The 18,170-nt window shown below is 34.8% G+C and overlaps 1 protein-coding gene across 1 annotated transcript in view; it reads left to right on the top strand.

The window, feature by feature from the left end:
• The window catches only part of MTREX (Mtr4 exosome RNA helicase), a 100,563-nt gene that overhangs the window by 15,013 nt on the left and 67,380 nt on the right, over positions 1–18,170 (top strand). Inside the window, exons 4-12 of the mRNA XM_082725988.1 lie at positions 1,913–1,975; positions 2,890–3,002; positions 8,374–8,548; positions 9,595–9,685; positions 11,760–11,884; positions 13,058–13,156; positions 13,781–13,883; positions 15,273–15,404; positions 16,892–16,971. Of these exons, the coding sequence (XP_082582114.1) occupies positions 1,913–1,975; positions 2,890–3,002; positions 8,374–8,548; positions 9,595–9,685; positions 11,760–11,884; positions 13,058–13,156; positions 13,781–13,883; positions 15,273–15,404; positions 16,892–16,971 (981 nt within the window). The remainder of the gene's footprint in view (positions 1–1,912; positions 1,976–2,889; positions 3,003–8,373; positions 8,549–9,594; positions 9,686–11,759; positions 11,885–13,057; positions 13,157–13,780; positions 13,884–15,272; positions 15,405–16,891; positions 16,972–18,170) is intronic.

Genomic DNA, 18,170 nt, shown 5'->3' with positions numbered 1-18,170 from the left:
TCCGCCTCCAATTTCCCCAGCTCCCTTCTCTCCTTCTCCCAGTGTCCTCCGTGTTATTCCTTACGCTCCACAAGTAAGTGAAACTATATGATCATTGATTCTCTGCTTGACTTACTTCACTCAGCATAATCTCCTCCAATCCCGTCCATGTTGATATAAAAGTTGGGTATTCATCCTTTCTGATGGAGGCATAATATTCCATTGTATATATGGACCGTATCTCCTTTATCCATTCATCTGCTGAAGAGCATCTTGGCTCTTTCCACAGTTTGGCGGCTATGGCCATTGCTGCTATGAACACTGGGGTACATATGACCCTTTTCACTACATCTGTATCTTTGGGGTAAATACTCAGTAATGCAATTGGAGGGTCATAGGGTAGCTCTGTTTTTAATTTTTTGAGGAATCTCCACACTCTTTTTCCAAAGTGGCTGCACCAACTTGCATTCCCACCAGCAGTGTAAGAGGGTTCCCCTTTCTCCACATCCTCTCCAACACTTGGTGTGTACTGTCTTGTTGATTTTGGCCATTCTAACTGGTGTATGTTGGTATCTCAGTGTGGTTTTTTTTTTTTTTTAAGATTTTATTTATTTATTTGACAGAGATGACGAGCAGGCAGAGAGGCAGGCAGAGAGAGAGGAGAAAGCAGGCTCCCTGCTGAGCAGAGAGCCCGATGCGGGGCTCGATCCCAGGACCCTGAGATCATGACCCGAGCCGAAGGCAGCGGCTTAACCCACTGAGCCACCCAGGCGCCCCTCTCAGTGTGGTTTTGATTTGAAATCTCCCTGATGGCCAATGATGGACATGTTTTTCATGTGTCTGTTAGTCATTAGAATGTCACGTTTCTTTTAGCACATTCATTTTACTGGGTATTATTCATTAGGTTTCGTAATGTACTAAATTTCGCTTTTCTTAATTATAATCAGTATCTACTTAGATCTTTTCAAAATACTACCCACATTACTGTGATTATACAGTTGACTCTTGAGCAATGTGATTTTGAACTGCACAGGTCCACTTAAAAGGTATTTTTTGATAAACACAGTACTATAAATTTGTTTTTCTCTTCCTTAGGATTTTCTTTAAATTATATTCTTTTCTCTAGCTTACATTCTTGGAAGAGTATAGTATACATATAAAATATGCATTTAACTATGTCATTGGTAAGGCCTTTGGTTTAACTCTATACTAATAGGTAAGTTTTGGAGGAATCCAAAGTTACACATGGATTTTCGACATTCAGAGTGGGGCTGGAGAAAGTTAATTGCCCCAAATCCTGTCTTGTTTCAAGGGTCAGCTTGGAAATTACCCCAAGCTCTTAGTATTTCTAAGATGGGTAATCTCATGTAATACATACTGAAATTTTGTTTATAACTGTAAATTATTTCTAATCTTTGTGTGTGTTTTATTTTGCCCCTGTGGATTTATATACTAAATGGCTTGATTCTTGGGAATTTAGATACATTATGAGCTGCTCTCCAGATCTTAATTTTCACTGGAGGAAAAGAAGTTTTGTTTTAGCAAATAGGGAATATCATTTTATTCCTCATAGTTTTCTTTTTGTGTAGTAACATCCCTTTTTATGTCCAGTCAGCTATTTTTAGCTTTTATTAGTATCAGACTATAGAAAATACAAAGCTTGGATAGGCCCTAGACCTTAATAAAGACAGTTTCTTCAGGGAGATAAACTTAGGTGTTAATTATGTTACCATTAGATAAACGCAGGTAGAGGTTTTTTGATATTCTCACTTTAGTACTTGTCTTGTCCTTAAAGGCAGCTATTTGATTTTACAGTGTCTAAGACTGTATTGAACACTATCACTCATATTTTTCAAACTGTCATTAATTATGGAGTGTTGAATGTATCAGTTCTCCAAATAGTAAGTTGGTGATTTTTTTTTTTCCACATCAGGTTGCACTTCCTGCAGATGAAGATTATTTACCACTTAAACCTCGAGTTGGAAAAGCTGCAAAGGTCTGTATGCTAGACAATACAGTTTGTATAGTTTTATGTCTCTTTTCTAAAAATCTTCTAAAGATAAATGCTTTCAAATGAGATTTTTTTATATTTCCCAGTGTATATAAACCAAGAAGAAGCCTTCTGAAGTCAAATATAGTAAGAACCACATAAGTAAACAACCATGATAAAAAGAAAAAAAAATCATGTGAAGAGATTTTTAAAAATGAAAGTAATGGTTCTCTGTCTTTTTAAAGAATCAGAGGGAAGTTATCAACCTTTCTCTAGGGAAAAAAGCATGTGTATAATAAGTTATACATATAGTTTTGGGAGTTTAACAAAATTCTAATGAAACTTAAACTCTGATGCTTATATTAAATGGATTTGGAAGTGATCATAGAACTTAAGTGATTAATGGAAATTTTCTAAGTCATATTTTCTTTAAATTAAGTAGGCAGAATGATGGGAGTAAGCATGAACTCTTAAAAGTCTAGTAGAGCTATATTATTCTGTCTGCTGAGTGAACTTATGTGAGGGACTTAAGAGCTTCAGAGTTCCCATCTGTGAAAGGAAAGAATATCTGTTTTAGGGCTTATTGTGAAGATTTTTGATAATAATATATGGAAAATGTGTTGCACAGTGCCTACCGCAGAACATGTTGTTGATAAACGGTAATGTTACTATATAGTAACTAACATAATGTGTATATTAGCAAAGTTAAAAATTAGACCGCAGAATTAACTTCTTTGCCCTTTAGTGAAAGGTGTTTTTTTACTCTTCCTAATTTTCTGTATTGGGTTGTGTATTTCCTAAATAGAATCATAAAGAAATGCTCCCAGAATGCCTCTTGGGGTTAGCATTTCTTGATTTTCAGTGTGTTCTGATAATGGTTAGATAATTTTCATGCAGATATTATTATTTTCTTTTTATAGGAATACCCGTTCATTCTTGATGCTTTTCAAAGAGAAGCCATTCAGTGTGTTGATAATAACCAGTCTGTTTTAGTATCTGCACATACATCAGCAGGAAAGACTGTATGCGCTGAGTGAGTAGCTTTTCTTTTTAAAGGAAAACCTGCGTGGCTCAGTCTGTTAATAATCATCAGCCTTCGGATCGAGGCCTGCATTGAGCTCCCTGCTTGTCGGGGAGCCTGCTTCTTCTCTCCCTCTGCCTGCCCTTCCCCCTGCCTATGCTCTGTGTATCTGTCAAATAAATAAAATCTTTAAAAAAATATATAAAGGAAATTTTAGGTTTATAGTTGTTTTATATATGTAGGTATTCCTGTGTTAGCTTATATCCTCTTATTGGATTGACCCTTTTATTATGTAATGTTGTTCTTTATCTCTTATTATAGTCTTTGTTTTAAAGTCTATTTTGTCTGATAGAAGTATAGTTTCCCCTGCTTTCTTTTGGTTTCCATTTGCATGGAATATCCTTTTCCATTCTTTCACTTTTAGTATGTGTGTGTGTCCTTACACTCTGAAATGAATCTTTTTAGGTAGCATATAGCTGAGTGTAGTTTTTAATCCATTAAGCCATCTGTCTTTTATGGTAGAATTTAGTCTGTTTACATTTAAAGTTATTACTTATAGGTGTGTACCTACTGCCATTTTGTTAATTGTTTTCTGGCTATCTTGTGCTTCTCTGTTCCATTTTTGTTCTCCTTGTGCTTTTTAAATGAAATTTTAAAATAACTTTGTTTCTTATTTTACCGTTTAAAAGTTTTAAGTTTTTCTGTTTGATTTCTGTAAATAAAAACACTTTTCCTTTTTATTTTCAGTACTCTTAATGTCTTTCCTTATTCACTGATTGGGACATCCAGTACAATGTTGAATAGAAGTGATGAGAGAGGACATCTTTGCCTTGTTCCTAATACTAAGTTCACCATCAGCATGCTGTTATCTGTAGGTGTTTCACAGATGTCTTTTATCAACTTGAGGATGTTCCCTTCTATTCTAAGTTTGCGTGTGTGTGCGTGCGCGTGCGCATACAGAATATTTAGGTGTTGTATTTTGTCAAATGGTTTTTTTCCTGTTACTATGATGAAGACATTAATTTTCAAATAATACACAGCTCTGAGATAAACCCTGCAATAAATCCTGTAGGGTTGTGATATATATAACCCTATGAATAAACAATATTATGATTTATAAGAAATACATATTTGGTCATTGGAATGACCAAATACACATTTCATCTTTTTATTTGCTCTTCAACCATGGTTCCTGAGTCAAAGTTCCTAAAACCCTTGGAATTTCATGCGATAGAGCAAGGTTAGAGATGTCACTTTTGGATGGGGGTTATAGCCAGGAGAACCACTTATGTGATTAGGTTTGGAACTTTTAGTTCCATAGACCCTCTTGTGTGACCTCCAGGGTAGATAGAAGTGGCCTGGGGGTTGAATCAGCCAGTGGCCAATGACTTAGTCATGACTATGGAGTGAAACTTGTATAAAAACCCAAAAGGACTCAGGTCGGTGAACTTCTAGGTTGGGGAACATGTGCAGATGTCCCTAAAGAGATGGTCCAGAAGAGTGTGCTCCTGGATAGAAAGGGCATGGAAGCTCTTTGTCCTTTGCTTACATATTTCTTCATCTTGTTATTGATTTATATTCTTTAATATATTGATAAATGTTAAGTAAGTGGTTCCTGAGTTCTGCGAGCCACTCTAGCATTGATCTATACCAGAGAGGAAGTTGTTGGAACCTTCAGTCTGAAGCCTGTTGATCAGAAGTACAGGTAACTGGGCTGGGGCTTGCTACTGGCAATTGGGGGCTGGAGGGCAGTCTTTGAGGAACTGAGTCCTTAATCTGTACAATCTGATGCTATCTCTGGGGAGTGTCAGCATTTAATTAAAATCCCAAGACACCCTGCTAGTAAGAATTGCTTGCTGTGTGAGTGGGGGAGCCCCCCACCATGTTTCTCTGGGATGTAGGAACCCCAAAAAAGTTCCTGTTGGTAGACTATCATTTGCATATATGTTCATGAAGGATATTGGTCTACAGTTTTACTGTAGATTTGGATTTGCGGGATTCATTTGATCTCCTTTTTCTAGTTTTTTAGGGAGGAAAGGTAAAGTCATTGATTTGAGACTTTTCTTTTACTAATACAGGCATTTAGTGGTATAGATATATGTTTAATATTGCTGTAGCTGCCCCACAGATTTTGTTTTGTGTGACTTGGTATATTTAGGAAATGCTTTTGATATGATTTCAAAATATTTTGATATGTTTTGACGTGTTGTTTGATTCAGATTGCTGTGTGGCATTATTTTTCCTTCTTCCCGAAGAAACTCCTTCATAGTTTATGGTAGTACAAATATCCTGATGACAAATTCTTTCAACTTTTGCATGTCTTAAATACCTTTTACCTTGTCTTCATTTTTGGAAGATAGTTGCACTTAATATAGAATTCTGATTCTTTTAAGAGTACCTTTTGACTTGTATAGTTTATGACAGGAAATCCCCTTTCCTCTGCAGATAATGCATCTTTTTTACTTGGCTGCTTTAAGATTTTATCTTTAACAGTGGTTTTAAGCAGTTTTTGGTGAGGCTTGATGTAGTTTTTTCATGTAGTTTTTTCTTGTGCTTTGGATTTGTTTTTTCATTGTTATGGCTCCTCTTCGAGGACTATAATTAGGATTACATTAGGCCACTTAAAGTTGTCTTATGATTTACTGGTAGTATGTTTTTTTTTTTTGTGTATACTATTTTGTATGTTTCATTTGGGTCTTTTCTAATGCTCTATCTTCCATTTCATTAATCTTTGCTTCCGCATTGCCTATAAGGTCATTAATCCCATTCATTGCATTTTCATCTCATACTATATTTTTCCTTGTTAATAGTTTACCTGTGTGTGTGGTTTTTACTTTTTATTTCGCACATCTCTGCTTACTATTTAACTTTCTTCTAGCTTCTTTTTTTTCTTTTAAAGATTTTATTTACTTATTTGAGAGAGGGAGCACACGAGCATGGGGGAGGGAGAGAAGAGGGAAGCAGATTCCCCCCAACCATCAGAGAGCCTGATGTGGGCTTGATCCCAGGACCCTGAGATCATGCCTGAGCCGAAGGCACTTAATTGACTGAGCCACCCAGGCGTCCCTCTTCTAGTTTCTTGAACATACGGATTACTGTTACATCTGTGTTACCTCTTCATCTGTTCTGATTGACTTTTCCTTTCATTATAGGTCAGTATTTTCCTGCTTCTTTGCGTATTGCTCTGATGGGATGTTTGGCTCTTTTTAATTTCGTTACTGTTTTGAAGCAGTTTGGTTATGATGTGACTTTACATAGTTCTTCTCAGGTTTCTTATGTTTGAGTTTGAGGGCCTTCTCAGATTTGTATGTTTATCATAGTTTTCATCACATTTGAGATACTTTCACCTATTTTTTATTTGAAACATATCCCTTCTTCCTATTCCTTGGGGACTCACTTAAACTTCTGTCATGCCACTGTAGGTTGTCTCACAGCCCACTTATACTCTTTCTTACTATTTTGTTTTTTGGAGTTGATTCTTCTTCACTTGGACACCTTTTCTTGATAGGTCTTAAAGTATATTCATCTTTTTTCTGCAATGTCTAATCTGTTTTATTTTTATCCAGTGTATTTCAAATCAGACATTGCATTTTTCATCTCCAAAAGTTTGATTTCGGTCTTTTAATATTTCCCAATGTTTAATGTTTTCTTTCTACTTTGAAGACTTCCCGTTTGTCTTTGTTATTCAGAGTTTGACAGTGTTTCCATGTGTACTTCTTTTTTACTTTTTCCTGCTTTGGTTCATTGTGCTTGTTGGATCTGTAGATTTATATATTTTAAAACAAATTTAGGAAGTTTTCATTGTATTTTTTTCAAAACTTTTTTTTTTCTCACTTTGGAACTTCCAGTGGGACATAAGGTTCTCTATTTTTTTCTTCTGTTTCTTTCTTTCAGTTTGATTATTTTTGTTGATCTATCTTCATATTTACAGACATTATTCTGTCATCTCAAATCTGCTCTTGAGCCCATCTAGTGAATTCTTCCTTTCTGTTATACTTTTCATCTGTAGTGTTTTCATTTATTTATGTCATAGTTTCAGCTTCTCTGTTGTGATGACCTGTTTGTTTAATAATTAGCCTCTACTTTTTTTTAAATTCTTAGAACATGGCTTCCTTCCATTTTTTTGCACGTGTGTCTGATAGCTGCATTTAAGTCTTTGTCTACTAAGTCCAACATCTGGACCAACTAAGAATTAGTTTCTCATGACTGCTTTTTTCCCTGAGTATGGATCATACTTCCCTTTTTCTTTTTATATCTTCTAATTTTTTGTTCAGAAGTGGACAGTTATTTAATATATTATAGCATCTTTATATCCTTTTCTGTTTCATACCTATTTCTTAACTGTGTATTTGACCATGTTTCGACACTTAATTATTTATTTCACTATTTGAGGAATCTGTTTATACAGCTGTGATGAATATTATTTTTATTTCCGCAAATAGGTTATAAGCCTGTTATGGGCCAGAATTATATTTTAAAGAAGGAAACTCTACCACAGTGCTAAGCTTAGTTATCATTTCATGGTCTTTATTTAAATACTTAATAGAATTTACCTTAAAAAAGAACAAAACTACTGGGGCACCTGGGTGGCTCAGTGGGTTAAAGCCTCTGCCTTCAGCTTGGATCATAATCCTGGGATCGAGCACTGCATTGGGCTCTCTGCTCAGAGGGGAGCCTGCTTCCCCCTCTCTCTCTGCCTGCCTCTCTGCCTGCTTATGGTCTCTCTCTATCAGATAGATAAAAATCTTAAAAAAAAAAAAAAAACCCTACGAAACTACTATATTTCAGTTTGCTAAAGTTGTGGAAGATTTTTTATAAAATTAGAACCAGTCATAATTCCCCGGCAAGGAATGATTTGATAATTATTACATGTGAGGAAAGAGTACATATAGATGAACTTATATTTGAAACTCAGTAGAACAAATTTCATTTTCCCATGTTTGCTAATTGTTTATATATGTATAAACTGATGGGCAGAGTCTCTCAACTTTTTTATAGAATCAAAAGTATTTTACTTCCAAGAAATAGGGTAACCATTAGTAACCTATTGGTATTAGCAGTTTAAGTACATTAATGCCAGTAGACCATAGTTAAATATTCTTGCTTATTTAGACCACTACATTTCATTACTTAATTAATTATTATTAATTATTACTTTAATAGCTTGTCACTAGTAAACAGAACAAGATATTTCTTAAACAGAAATTAATTAATTAAGAAATTAATATTTCTTAAACAGATATTTCTGTTTAAGAAATATCTTAAAGTCCATTTAAGATAAGTAATTAGGGGAAGTTGGGACATAATTATATATTAATAGAATTTTAAAAATTATGTACTTTAAAGAAAAGGTTTTAGATGCTTTATTCTTAATTGGTTTTAGATACGCCATTGCATTGGCCTTAAGGGAAAAACAACGTGTAATATTTACCAGCCCAATTAAGGCTCTGAGTAACCAGAAATACCGGGAAATGTATGAAGAATTTCAAGATGTTGGATTGATGACTGGAGATGTTACTATTAATCCTACAGCGTCTTGTCTTGTTATGACTACAGAGGTAATTTATATGGTGCCTCATCCAATTTTTCCCTTTTAATTCTAATTAATGTATCTACGGTTAGAATATATAAGACTTTATCAGTTGCTCTATATAGATAAAATGTAATACTTTATTTTCTGAGTGCTTTAGTAATTCCTTAAATTTAGTTGTAAATTACTAATCCTGTTTCTTGTCATATGACATAGATAGAATTTTTTCCCAAATATTTTTAAAGACTTACTGTCAGTGCCATGGAAATACATTGACAGTTCTGCATACAGTTTCATGTAAGTAGGGGCTTTTCCTTCCATTTGATTTTTTTTTGCATTTTAGTTGATACAAATACATAAATAACTTTTTGAAAAATGTCCAAGTGAGTTAAACTTCTTCCCATAGTCATAGTTAAATCTTACTTAAAACTTAAATACATAAAATATCTTATGTTTTGAACACAGTTAGCTGTCTTGGCATACCAAATACTTTTATACATTCTTGTATTATATCCCTGCATTTTACAAGGACATGGTACTGTAGGGAATATAAATTAACTTCTGGCCTGCAGAGCCAGCCAAAAGCATTGCTCACTTTTCATTTTGGTGCCCAAAGTAAGTTTCCATTCCCAAAATTTCTTTCCATGTATAGATTTACTTTAAGTCAAAAATCAGGATATGGTTGCCAGAAAGTATCCATGTTGTGAGAGGAAGTAGAAAAAAAATCAGTAAACAGAATAAAGTACCATATGTTGAATAGAAGATAAGTTTAAGTTATTCTCATATCCTAGATAGTGTGGATCTTGTGATGAGTGTTATATTACAGTGAAGTGGCTTCATACTTAAGATATATGTAGATAGAGGGGATAATAATTCTCTCCATGAATTGTGCCTGAATACTAACTGTTGAGAAGTCATTTATATTGGTTTCATGAGAGAAGGACTATTATTTGGTTTATGAGATATATTTAAGATAAGTAACCTAAATTATTTTAATGTTTCCATTCAAGTATTTCCAAAATTCTTCACTAGAGAGAACTGCCAAATTTTGCCAAATTATTTGTATTTTTTTAGATTTTGAGAAGCATGCTCTACAGAGGTTCAGAAGTTATGCGAGAAGTAGCATGGGTCATATTTGATGAAATTCATTACATGAGAGATTCAGGTATGTTCTCCTGTGTTCCTGAGATGTGTGCCATTTATTTTCCTTCAAAAGGGCATTGGGAATTTTGAGTAAGTAGTTGTTAAATTTTGCTTTCACTATTCATGTGGCTAGAGTTCTAATAAACTAAATTGTGGGTAACGTGGTACAGTATTTCTGATGGGTTTTTAACTTCAGCTTCTGATGGGTTTTTAACTTCAGCTTCTTTTAACTAGTAACTCTGGGTGTGAAAATGCAAATTTATAATAAACAATTAGAACTAAGGCTAGTTTAATTTTTTAAATTATTTTTTTAAAAGATTAATTTGGAAGAGAGAGAGCATTAGCAAGCAAAGTAACGGGAAATAGGCAGGTTCCCCGCTTAGCAGGGAGCCTGACGCTGGGCTCAGTCTGGGATCCGGAGATAATGACCAGAGTCCAAGGCAGACAGCTAACCAACTGAGCCGGCCAGGCACCCTTAAGCTGGTTGGATTTTAATAGAGAACTCTCCAAAATAAGTAAAATAAGTGTTAAGGAAATTTTTAAAGCTTTTAGCCTAGAGTTAACTTGTTTTATTGTTGTTGTTTTTAAGATTTTATATATTTATTTGACAGAGAGAGACACAATGAAAGAGGGAACACAAGCAGAGGGAGTGGGAGAGGGAGAAGGAGAGAAGCAGGCTTCCTGCTGAGCTTGATCCCAAGACCTGGGGATCATGACCTGAGCTGAAGGCAGATGCTTGAATGACTGAGCCACCCAGGCGCCCCAGCTTACTTGGTTTTATTAGTATTTTAGTTTTTAAAAACTAAGAAATGCAGGTTTATGATTAAAAATACTAAATAGGGACTACAAAATACAAATGAGAAAAAAATGTTCTTTTACGTAAACTATGACACTATTGTAAGCAAAAGTAAATATACTTGGAATTTGGAGTGGAACTGGGAGGGGTACTGTTAACATTTAAAAGTTAAATGTTTAACGTGTCCACACTTAAAACTTAGTGTTTTTTTTTTTTTTTAAATAAGGCCCTGAGTTAGCCTGTATTTATAGTGAAAGTAATAACAATTTATGAAATCATTTGCCCTTTAAACATTTCACTGCTTTCGAATTTATAAAATTAAATTAAGTTCTGACCAGAGCTGTTTAGGTTTTGAAATCAGGAATCCTGTATTGATTTTTTTTTTTTTTTTGAAGATTTTGTTTATTTATTTGACAGAGACAGTGAGAGAGGGAACACACGCAGGGGGAGTTGGGGGGGGGGGCAGGCTTCCCGCTGAGCAGGGAGCCCGATGTGGGGCTCAGTAATCCCAGGACTCTGCCTGAGCCGAAGGCAGATGCTTAATGACTGAGCCACCCAGGAGCTCCTGATTTTTTATTTTAGGGGGAAACTCTCAAATTGATTTTTCTAGTTTTTCCCATTAAATAAAAACTGGCATACTTTTGGTGCTAATGAAATCTGTCTTTCAGGTATAGAGATCATGAGGGTGATTTGGTTGAAAGATGTTTTATGGTATAGTAATGGTGTGTCTTTAAAATTTGTTGCTGTAACTTTTCTACAAGCCATTAACTTTTTTTTTTTTTAAGATTTTATTTATTTGACAGAGAGAAAGACCACAAGTAGACAGAGAGAGGCAGGCAAAGAGAGAGGGGGAAGCAGGCTCCCCGCCGAGCAGACAGCCCAATGCGTGGCTCGGTCCCAGGACCCTGAGATCATGACCTGAGCCGAAGGCAGAGGCTCAACCCACTGAGCCACCCAGGCGCCCCTTAACTTTTGTTTCTCAAAGTGAGATGGAAATACTGTTTACAATGTCATGGGACTCTTGTTATGCTGTGTGAAAAGTATTCCGTCTGGAGCTGCTCTTTGCAGGCTGTAGTTTCAGAGTACATTGTGGTTTTAGTGGTTTAGTTTACTATCTATTGGATAAATTCATCGTAAGAAAGAAAGTAGTTTTCGTTTAGGGTCTATGGCTAAAAATATTTTTGTGGAAAGTGGTCTACATTTCTAATTACTGAGCTTGAGAGGTAATAATTTTAGATGACTTGTTAAAAAAGTGACTGAATTCCAAAGTGTGTACATATATAATTTTTTTTTTTCCCAGAGCGTGGTGTTGTATGGGAAGAAACTATTATTTTGCTTCCTGACAATGTCCACTATGTGTTTCTTTCGGCTACTATTCCAAATGCCCGACAGTTTGCTGAATGGATCTGCCATTTACATAAGCAGGTATTTTCTTTCTTTTTGATGTCTTCAGTATTTAAAACATTGGAAGTTGACTTTGCTGTCTTTTATACTTTGTTCTTGATGCTGCCTAGGATTACAAAGACTTTAATGTGAAACTATGTCTCACATCAAGTACAGGCTTGTCAGAATCACCTGACTAGCCTCTTACAAGTGTGTATTTTTCTTTTTCTTTTTTTAAAAAAATATTTATTTATTTAATAGAGAGAGAGATCACAAGTAGGCAGAGAGGCAGGCAGAGAGAGGGGAAAGTAGGTTCCCTGCTGAGCAGAGAGCCTGATACGGGGCTCAATCCCAGGACACTGAGATCATGACCTGGCTGAAGGCAGAGGCTTAACCCACTGAGTCACCCAGGTGCCCCACAAGTGTGTATTTGTAAGTGCCATCTTAAACCCAGTATATAAGCATGTCTGAGAGTTGGGGCTTGTAAGCTCCTAACCTGATCTTGATTATTTCCCAGGTTTGGAAATTACTGCATTTACTCATTGAGTGAGGCCTTACGGTAGAGAATTTCCTCTAAGACCTCAGTACCAGGAAAAAGCTGTGCATCTCCTGAGCGTGTGATTTGATTCTTGTTATGTTCACATAGCCTTTTTACTGTGTTTCCCTTCTGTTTTTGTAGTCCAACTTTCCTGCCCTTTTTTCCCCCTTTTTACCAGTATTCTTACTGTTATCTGTTTATAAGCTCTCTAATGGGATTTTGTAATATCCTTGTTGCTTCTGTAGGATAGAAACCTATTTGATCTTCTGGAGGAGCTAGATCAAATTAGTAAAGCTCCGAAAAACCTTTGTGGAGCAAAAAAAAATCCCATTTTACCCCAAGGAGTATTCTCTGTCACCATACTACTGCTATGTAGGAATATGCGTTGTCTTTAATTATGGCATCACAGGTCTAGGGTATGAATCCAAGATCATTATTGAAGCTCACATCATGTTTTTGGCCCTGATTAGGGAATAGATGGTAGTATAATTTAATAGACCTAATTTTTCCACATTTTTCTCTTGCCCGGTTTCGATATTTTTTTTAAGTTTTTTCTCTTTTTAAAATGTTGAATTCAAAAGTTTATTTCTTCAAGATCTTTGAGGTAGGTTAAATATTATTTTGAAGAAATAAAATTATGTGTTTAATTGTTTTTTTTTTTTTTTTTTTTTTTACAGCCTTGTCATGTAATTTACACAGACTATCGGCCTACTCCTTTGCAACACTACATTTTTCCAGCAGGGGGAGATGGCCTGCACCTTGTGGTTGATGAAAATGTAAGGGAGTAATTATGATTTTTTTTAATGTTATATTAGTCACCATAAGTACTTCATTAGTTTTTGATGTAGCGTTCCATGATTCATTATTTGTGTTTAACACCCAGTGCTTACTGCAATACTTGCCCTTATTACCCATCACTGGGAGTAATTGTGATTCTTACCTATAATGTCATCCTTGCTTGTTCCTACCTATTTTTACTTAAACTGAAGTAGAATGGTAGAAGTCCATTTTTTTTCTTAAGTAGTTTTGTGGTCCAGAATTGTTGGGTTTGTATGTAGTTTTATTTCAAAAATTATATGTAAAACTTGTGTTTGTCTTATGCATAAATGAAGATTTTTCTTCTTTCCCAGTTTTTTTTCCTTCTTCTTTCCCAGTGTTTTAAAATGCCTGAAGAATAGGGACTTAGGACATGTTTCAGATATCTTATGTTTTGCTTTTCCCAGTTTTAATATCTCTCCCTTTTATGACCTATTATACACAACATTTTTTAACTCTTTCAGTAACCTTTGTAATAATTTTTACATTATTTTTATTTTTGAGGAAGCTCTGTTTTGAGGTATGAAAAAAATGTTTGTATTGTGGTTAAATATTAGTGAGGTTATTTAGAAATCTGATTCCAGGGTGACTTCAGAGAAGATAATTTTAATACTGCAATGCAAGTACTTCGAGATGCTGGTGATTTGGCAAAAGGAGATCAGAAGGGACGGAAAGGAGGAACAAAAGGTAATGTGGAACTTTGTTCACTTTTTCCCCTTGGGAGCTATATAAAGATCTAGATAGTATAAGATAAAATTGTATAAATAAAGGCACATCTCTTTTTTCTTATATGACATTGAAATATAATTCATGTACTATATAATTTATTCATTAAAGTATACCATTTCATAATTATTACCATGTAACAGAATTATGCAGCCATCACCACAATTTTTTTATTGAAATTAGTACACCATAAAAATTGCCATTTTTCAGTGCATAATTCAGTGTATTTTAGTGTATTCACAAACTTATGCAACTACTAATTCTAGAACATTTGCATCAACTCAAAAAGAAGTCCTTTATTCCTTAGCAGTTATTTTTCATTTCTTCTAACCTCTTCGCCTGCCCCTCAGCCTTACACAATCACTAATCTACCTTCTGTCTCTTATTTTCCTTTTCTGAATGTTTCATATAAATGGAGTCATAATTTGTGTGGTCTTCAGCATCTGGCTTCTTTCACTTAGTTTGTTTTCAAGTGATGAAAGCATGTTAGTCCTTAATTCCTTTTATAATAAAAAAACATTGTATTAAATGAATGTATCATATTTTATTTATCCATTCATCAGTTGTTGAACATTTGGGTTATTTCTCTTTGTTGATTCTTGTGAGTGATGCTGTTGTAAATATTTGTAAGCTACCAGTTTTTATGTAAATGTATGTTTTCTCTTCTCATTGAATGTATACCTAACATTGGAATTCTGAGTCATGGTATTTCTGTGTTCAATCTTTGGAATAACTGCCAAATTATTTTCCAAAGTGGCAGCCCCATATTACATTCCCATCAAAAGAATATGAAGTTTCCATTTACTCCACATCCTTACCCGTACTCACTGTAATCTCTTTTAATGTAGTCATCATAATGGTATGAACTGGTATCTCAGTGTAGTTTTAATTTGCATTTTTCTCATGGCTAATGATGTATCTTTTAATGTGCTTCTTGGCCATTTGTGTGTCTTATTTGGAGAAATACTTATTCAAATCTTTTCCCCATTTAAAAATGAAATTCTTTTTTTTGTTGTTGTTGAATTATAAGAATTTGTTATATACTCGGAATAGTAGATCCTTACCTACTTTTTCCCATTCTGTGGGTAAAGGTTCTCTTTTCCCTTTATTGTTGGTGTCTGTTGAAGTACCAGAGTTTTTAATTTTAATGAAATCCAGCTTATCTGGTTTTTTTTATCTTTTGTTGCTTGTGCTTTTTGTATTATACCTAGGAATGCTTTGCCTAATAGCAAATCATGGATATTTATTCCTCTATAGTTTTTAAGAGTTTTATAGTTAAAGATTTTATATTTAGGTCTGTATTCCATTCTGAGTTAATTTTTGGGTGTGGTTTATATATTCTTTTTGCAGGACCATCCAATGTGTTCAAGATCGTGAAGATGATTATGGAAAGAAATTTTCAACCTGTAATTATTTTCAGTTTCAGTAAGAAAGATTGTGAAGCCTATGCACTTCAGATGACCAAATTAGATTTTAACACAGGTACTATATAATTTCAACACAGTTTTAATGTTATGTGAAAGTAAATATAAATATTTTAGTTAGAAGATCAATCTTATGATTAATCTGTTATGTATTGCTAGGATATGCAGTTCACATTACAGTTACTGGAATGTACTCATTACAGTTTTATAAAAGGCCTTGTTTTATCATTTCCTTCTTTTTCTTTTGTTTTATTGTAATGTTTAAGTACATTGCTTTGTGTAAAATCCAAAGGGCCTACTGAAAAATACTAGGAATATACCCTCTTGTACTTCATTGCCATAAACTCCTTTGTTACTGTGGCTCTCTGTGTGACAACTTAAGGCTAGGTTACTTGGTCAAATCACTTTCTGCGTAAAGAGTACTGTGCTTCATTCTTTTAAAAATCCAAACTGGAAGACCTGCCCTTTACTTAATTGTGGTATAACCTTTAAATAAAGTAAGATGAGGCTCCTGGGTGGCTCAGTGGGTCAAAGCCTCTGCCTTCAGCTCAGGTCATGGTTTCAGGGTCCCGGGATCAAGCCCCGGATCGGGCTCTCTGCTCAGTGGGGAGCCTGCTTCCTCCTCTCTCTCTCTGCCTACCTCTCAGTCTACTTGTGATCTGTCAAATAAATAAATTTTAAAAAATAAAGTAAGATAACTTGTATTAAATTAATAAATTTTTCTCACATATTATCTGTGAATGTAACTCATTTAAAGTTACACAGCAAGATAGTAGCATAACCTAGCCAAAAATTTGGCATACTTTATACAAGCCCATTTATTATTCAGTTCATACTTTTACCTATGTAATCCTATATAATGAGAAGTAATAATATCCTTGATCACCCAAAATCAAATATCTGTGGTATTGCTTTCATTATCAAAGTGTTATTAATTAAACCCATGCATTTTAGAGCTAATTTTTACTTCTCCATTGGCAAAGTAAAAACAGATATCCCACATAAACTCCTGAAGCTAGTAATATTTTATTTTTCAGTTGAGTGAATTGCTCTACTTAGATCTGTTTCCTTATAACCACTGGTGCTGCATTTGCTTAATACTGATTAATTGAACAAATATTTATTGACTACCTGTTATTAAATAGACATTGTACAGTAAGGCAGTATAATAGTTAATGGCATAGACTTTGGCATTGCTCCTCTAACAGTTAATAATAGCAGCCTCTGTTTTTTGCTGTAAATCTCATTTTCCTCAATAACGGGTATAAATTATCCCTGTGATCTGTAATTGTAAGACTTAGATATATGGCACTTAGTGTAGTTTTTGTTAATTTTATAAGATAGTACTTTTATTCGTGGATGAATTCTGTTAGATATATTTTGAAAGGCAGTGAATTTTATTAAATAGTAATTTTAATCTACTTTTGTCTTCTGTATTAAATACTCTACTTTTATTCTTTATAAACCTATACTCTTGGAAATCTGTGAAGTTTGGTATATCACTGATTGACTTAGATATTTATGTACCTTTGAATTTTTTCTTAGATGAAGAAAAGAAGATGGTTGAAGAAGTATTCAGTAATGCCATAGACTGCTTGTCTGATGAGGATAAAAAACTCCCTCAGGTTTGTGTTTAGTGTCATTAAGTAAAACGTGGATTTTAAGTGTGATAGCCTCTTTTTACTTGCCTTTCTTGGTTTTGTTACTACATATTGCATTGTTTACACACTTAGTAAATATTTTTAAGTCACTAAATTTCTTTTTTTTCTTTTTTTTTTAAAGAGAGAGAGAGTGTGTGTGTGTGTGTATGTGTGTATGTGAGCAGGGGAGGGGCTGAGGGAGATGGAAACAGAACCCCAATCAGGCTCCACACTCAGTGCCCAACATAGGGTCCAGGGATCCAGTTCCATGTCAAGTTCCCTGCTCAGTGGAGAATCTGCTTCTTCCTCTTCCTCTGCCTTTTCCCTCTGCTTGTGCTCTCTCCCCTTCTCTCTCGAATAAATAAAGTCTTTGAAAAAAGTCAGATGCTCAATTGTCTGAGCCACTCAGGCACCCCAGAGTCACTAAATTGCTTAATTCAGAAGTCTGCCAAACAAAACATCTAATGAAAATCCTGTGTTCAGTGAGGAATTTAATGTCTACTCTACTTTTACTCCAGATAATTTTTTCTTCAATTATTAGAATTGCTTGGGGATTTCTAAAATATACTGATGACTGGGTGCCACTCCCAGAGGTTCTGATTAATTGGTCAGATGTGTTTTGTGGTCATTAGAATCTTTCAGAAGCTCTCCAGATGATTCTAATGTGCATCCAAACCTGAGAACTCCGGTAATGTGACCTAAGACATGAAAATTTTGTTTTGTGAAATGAAAGTTGAGAGATTATATTCTGCTTCCAAGTGATTACTCTCATATGTAAAGAATTTATGGTAAAAAGATAATAGCATGTTTCTCAGTGTTTATTTTTTTTTTTAAGATTTTATTTATTTACTTATTTATCTGACAGAGAGAGAGAGAGAGCAAGCACAAATGGGCAACAGTGGAGGGAGAGGGAGAAGCATGCCCCCCGCTGAGCAGAGTGGGATATGGGGCTGGATCCCAGGACCCTGGGATCATGACCTGAGCCACCCAGGCACCCCTGCTTCTCAGTGTTTAAAATACTGTCTAAATTTTTTTCTAAGGTTTTTATTTATTTATTTCACACAGTGAGAGTGAGCGAGAGAGGGAATCACAAGTAGGGGGAGTGCAAGAGGGAGAAGCAGGCTTCCCGCTAAGCAGGAAGCCTAACTAGAGGCTCAGTCCCAGGATCATGACCTGAGCTGAAG

Source organism: Mustela nivalis (assembly GCF_964662115.1).
Source record: "Mustela nivalis genome assembly, chromosome: 3".
Classification (NCBI taxonomy): Eukaryota; Metazoa; Chordata; class Mammalia; order Carnivora; family Mustelidae; genus Mustela; species Mustela nivalis.
This window is presented reverse-complemented; position numbering and strand designations above follow the sequence as displayed.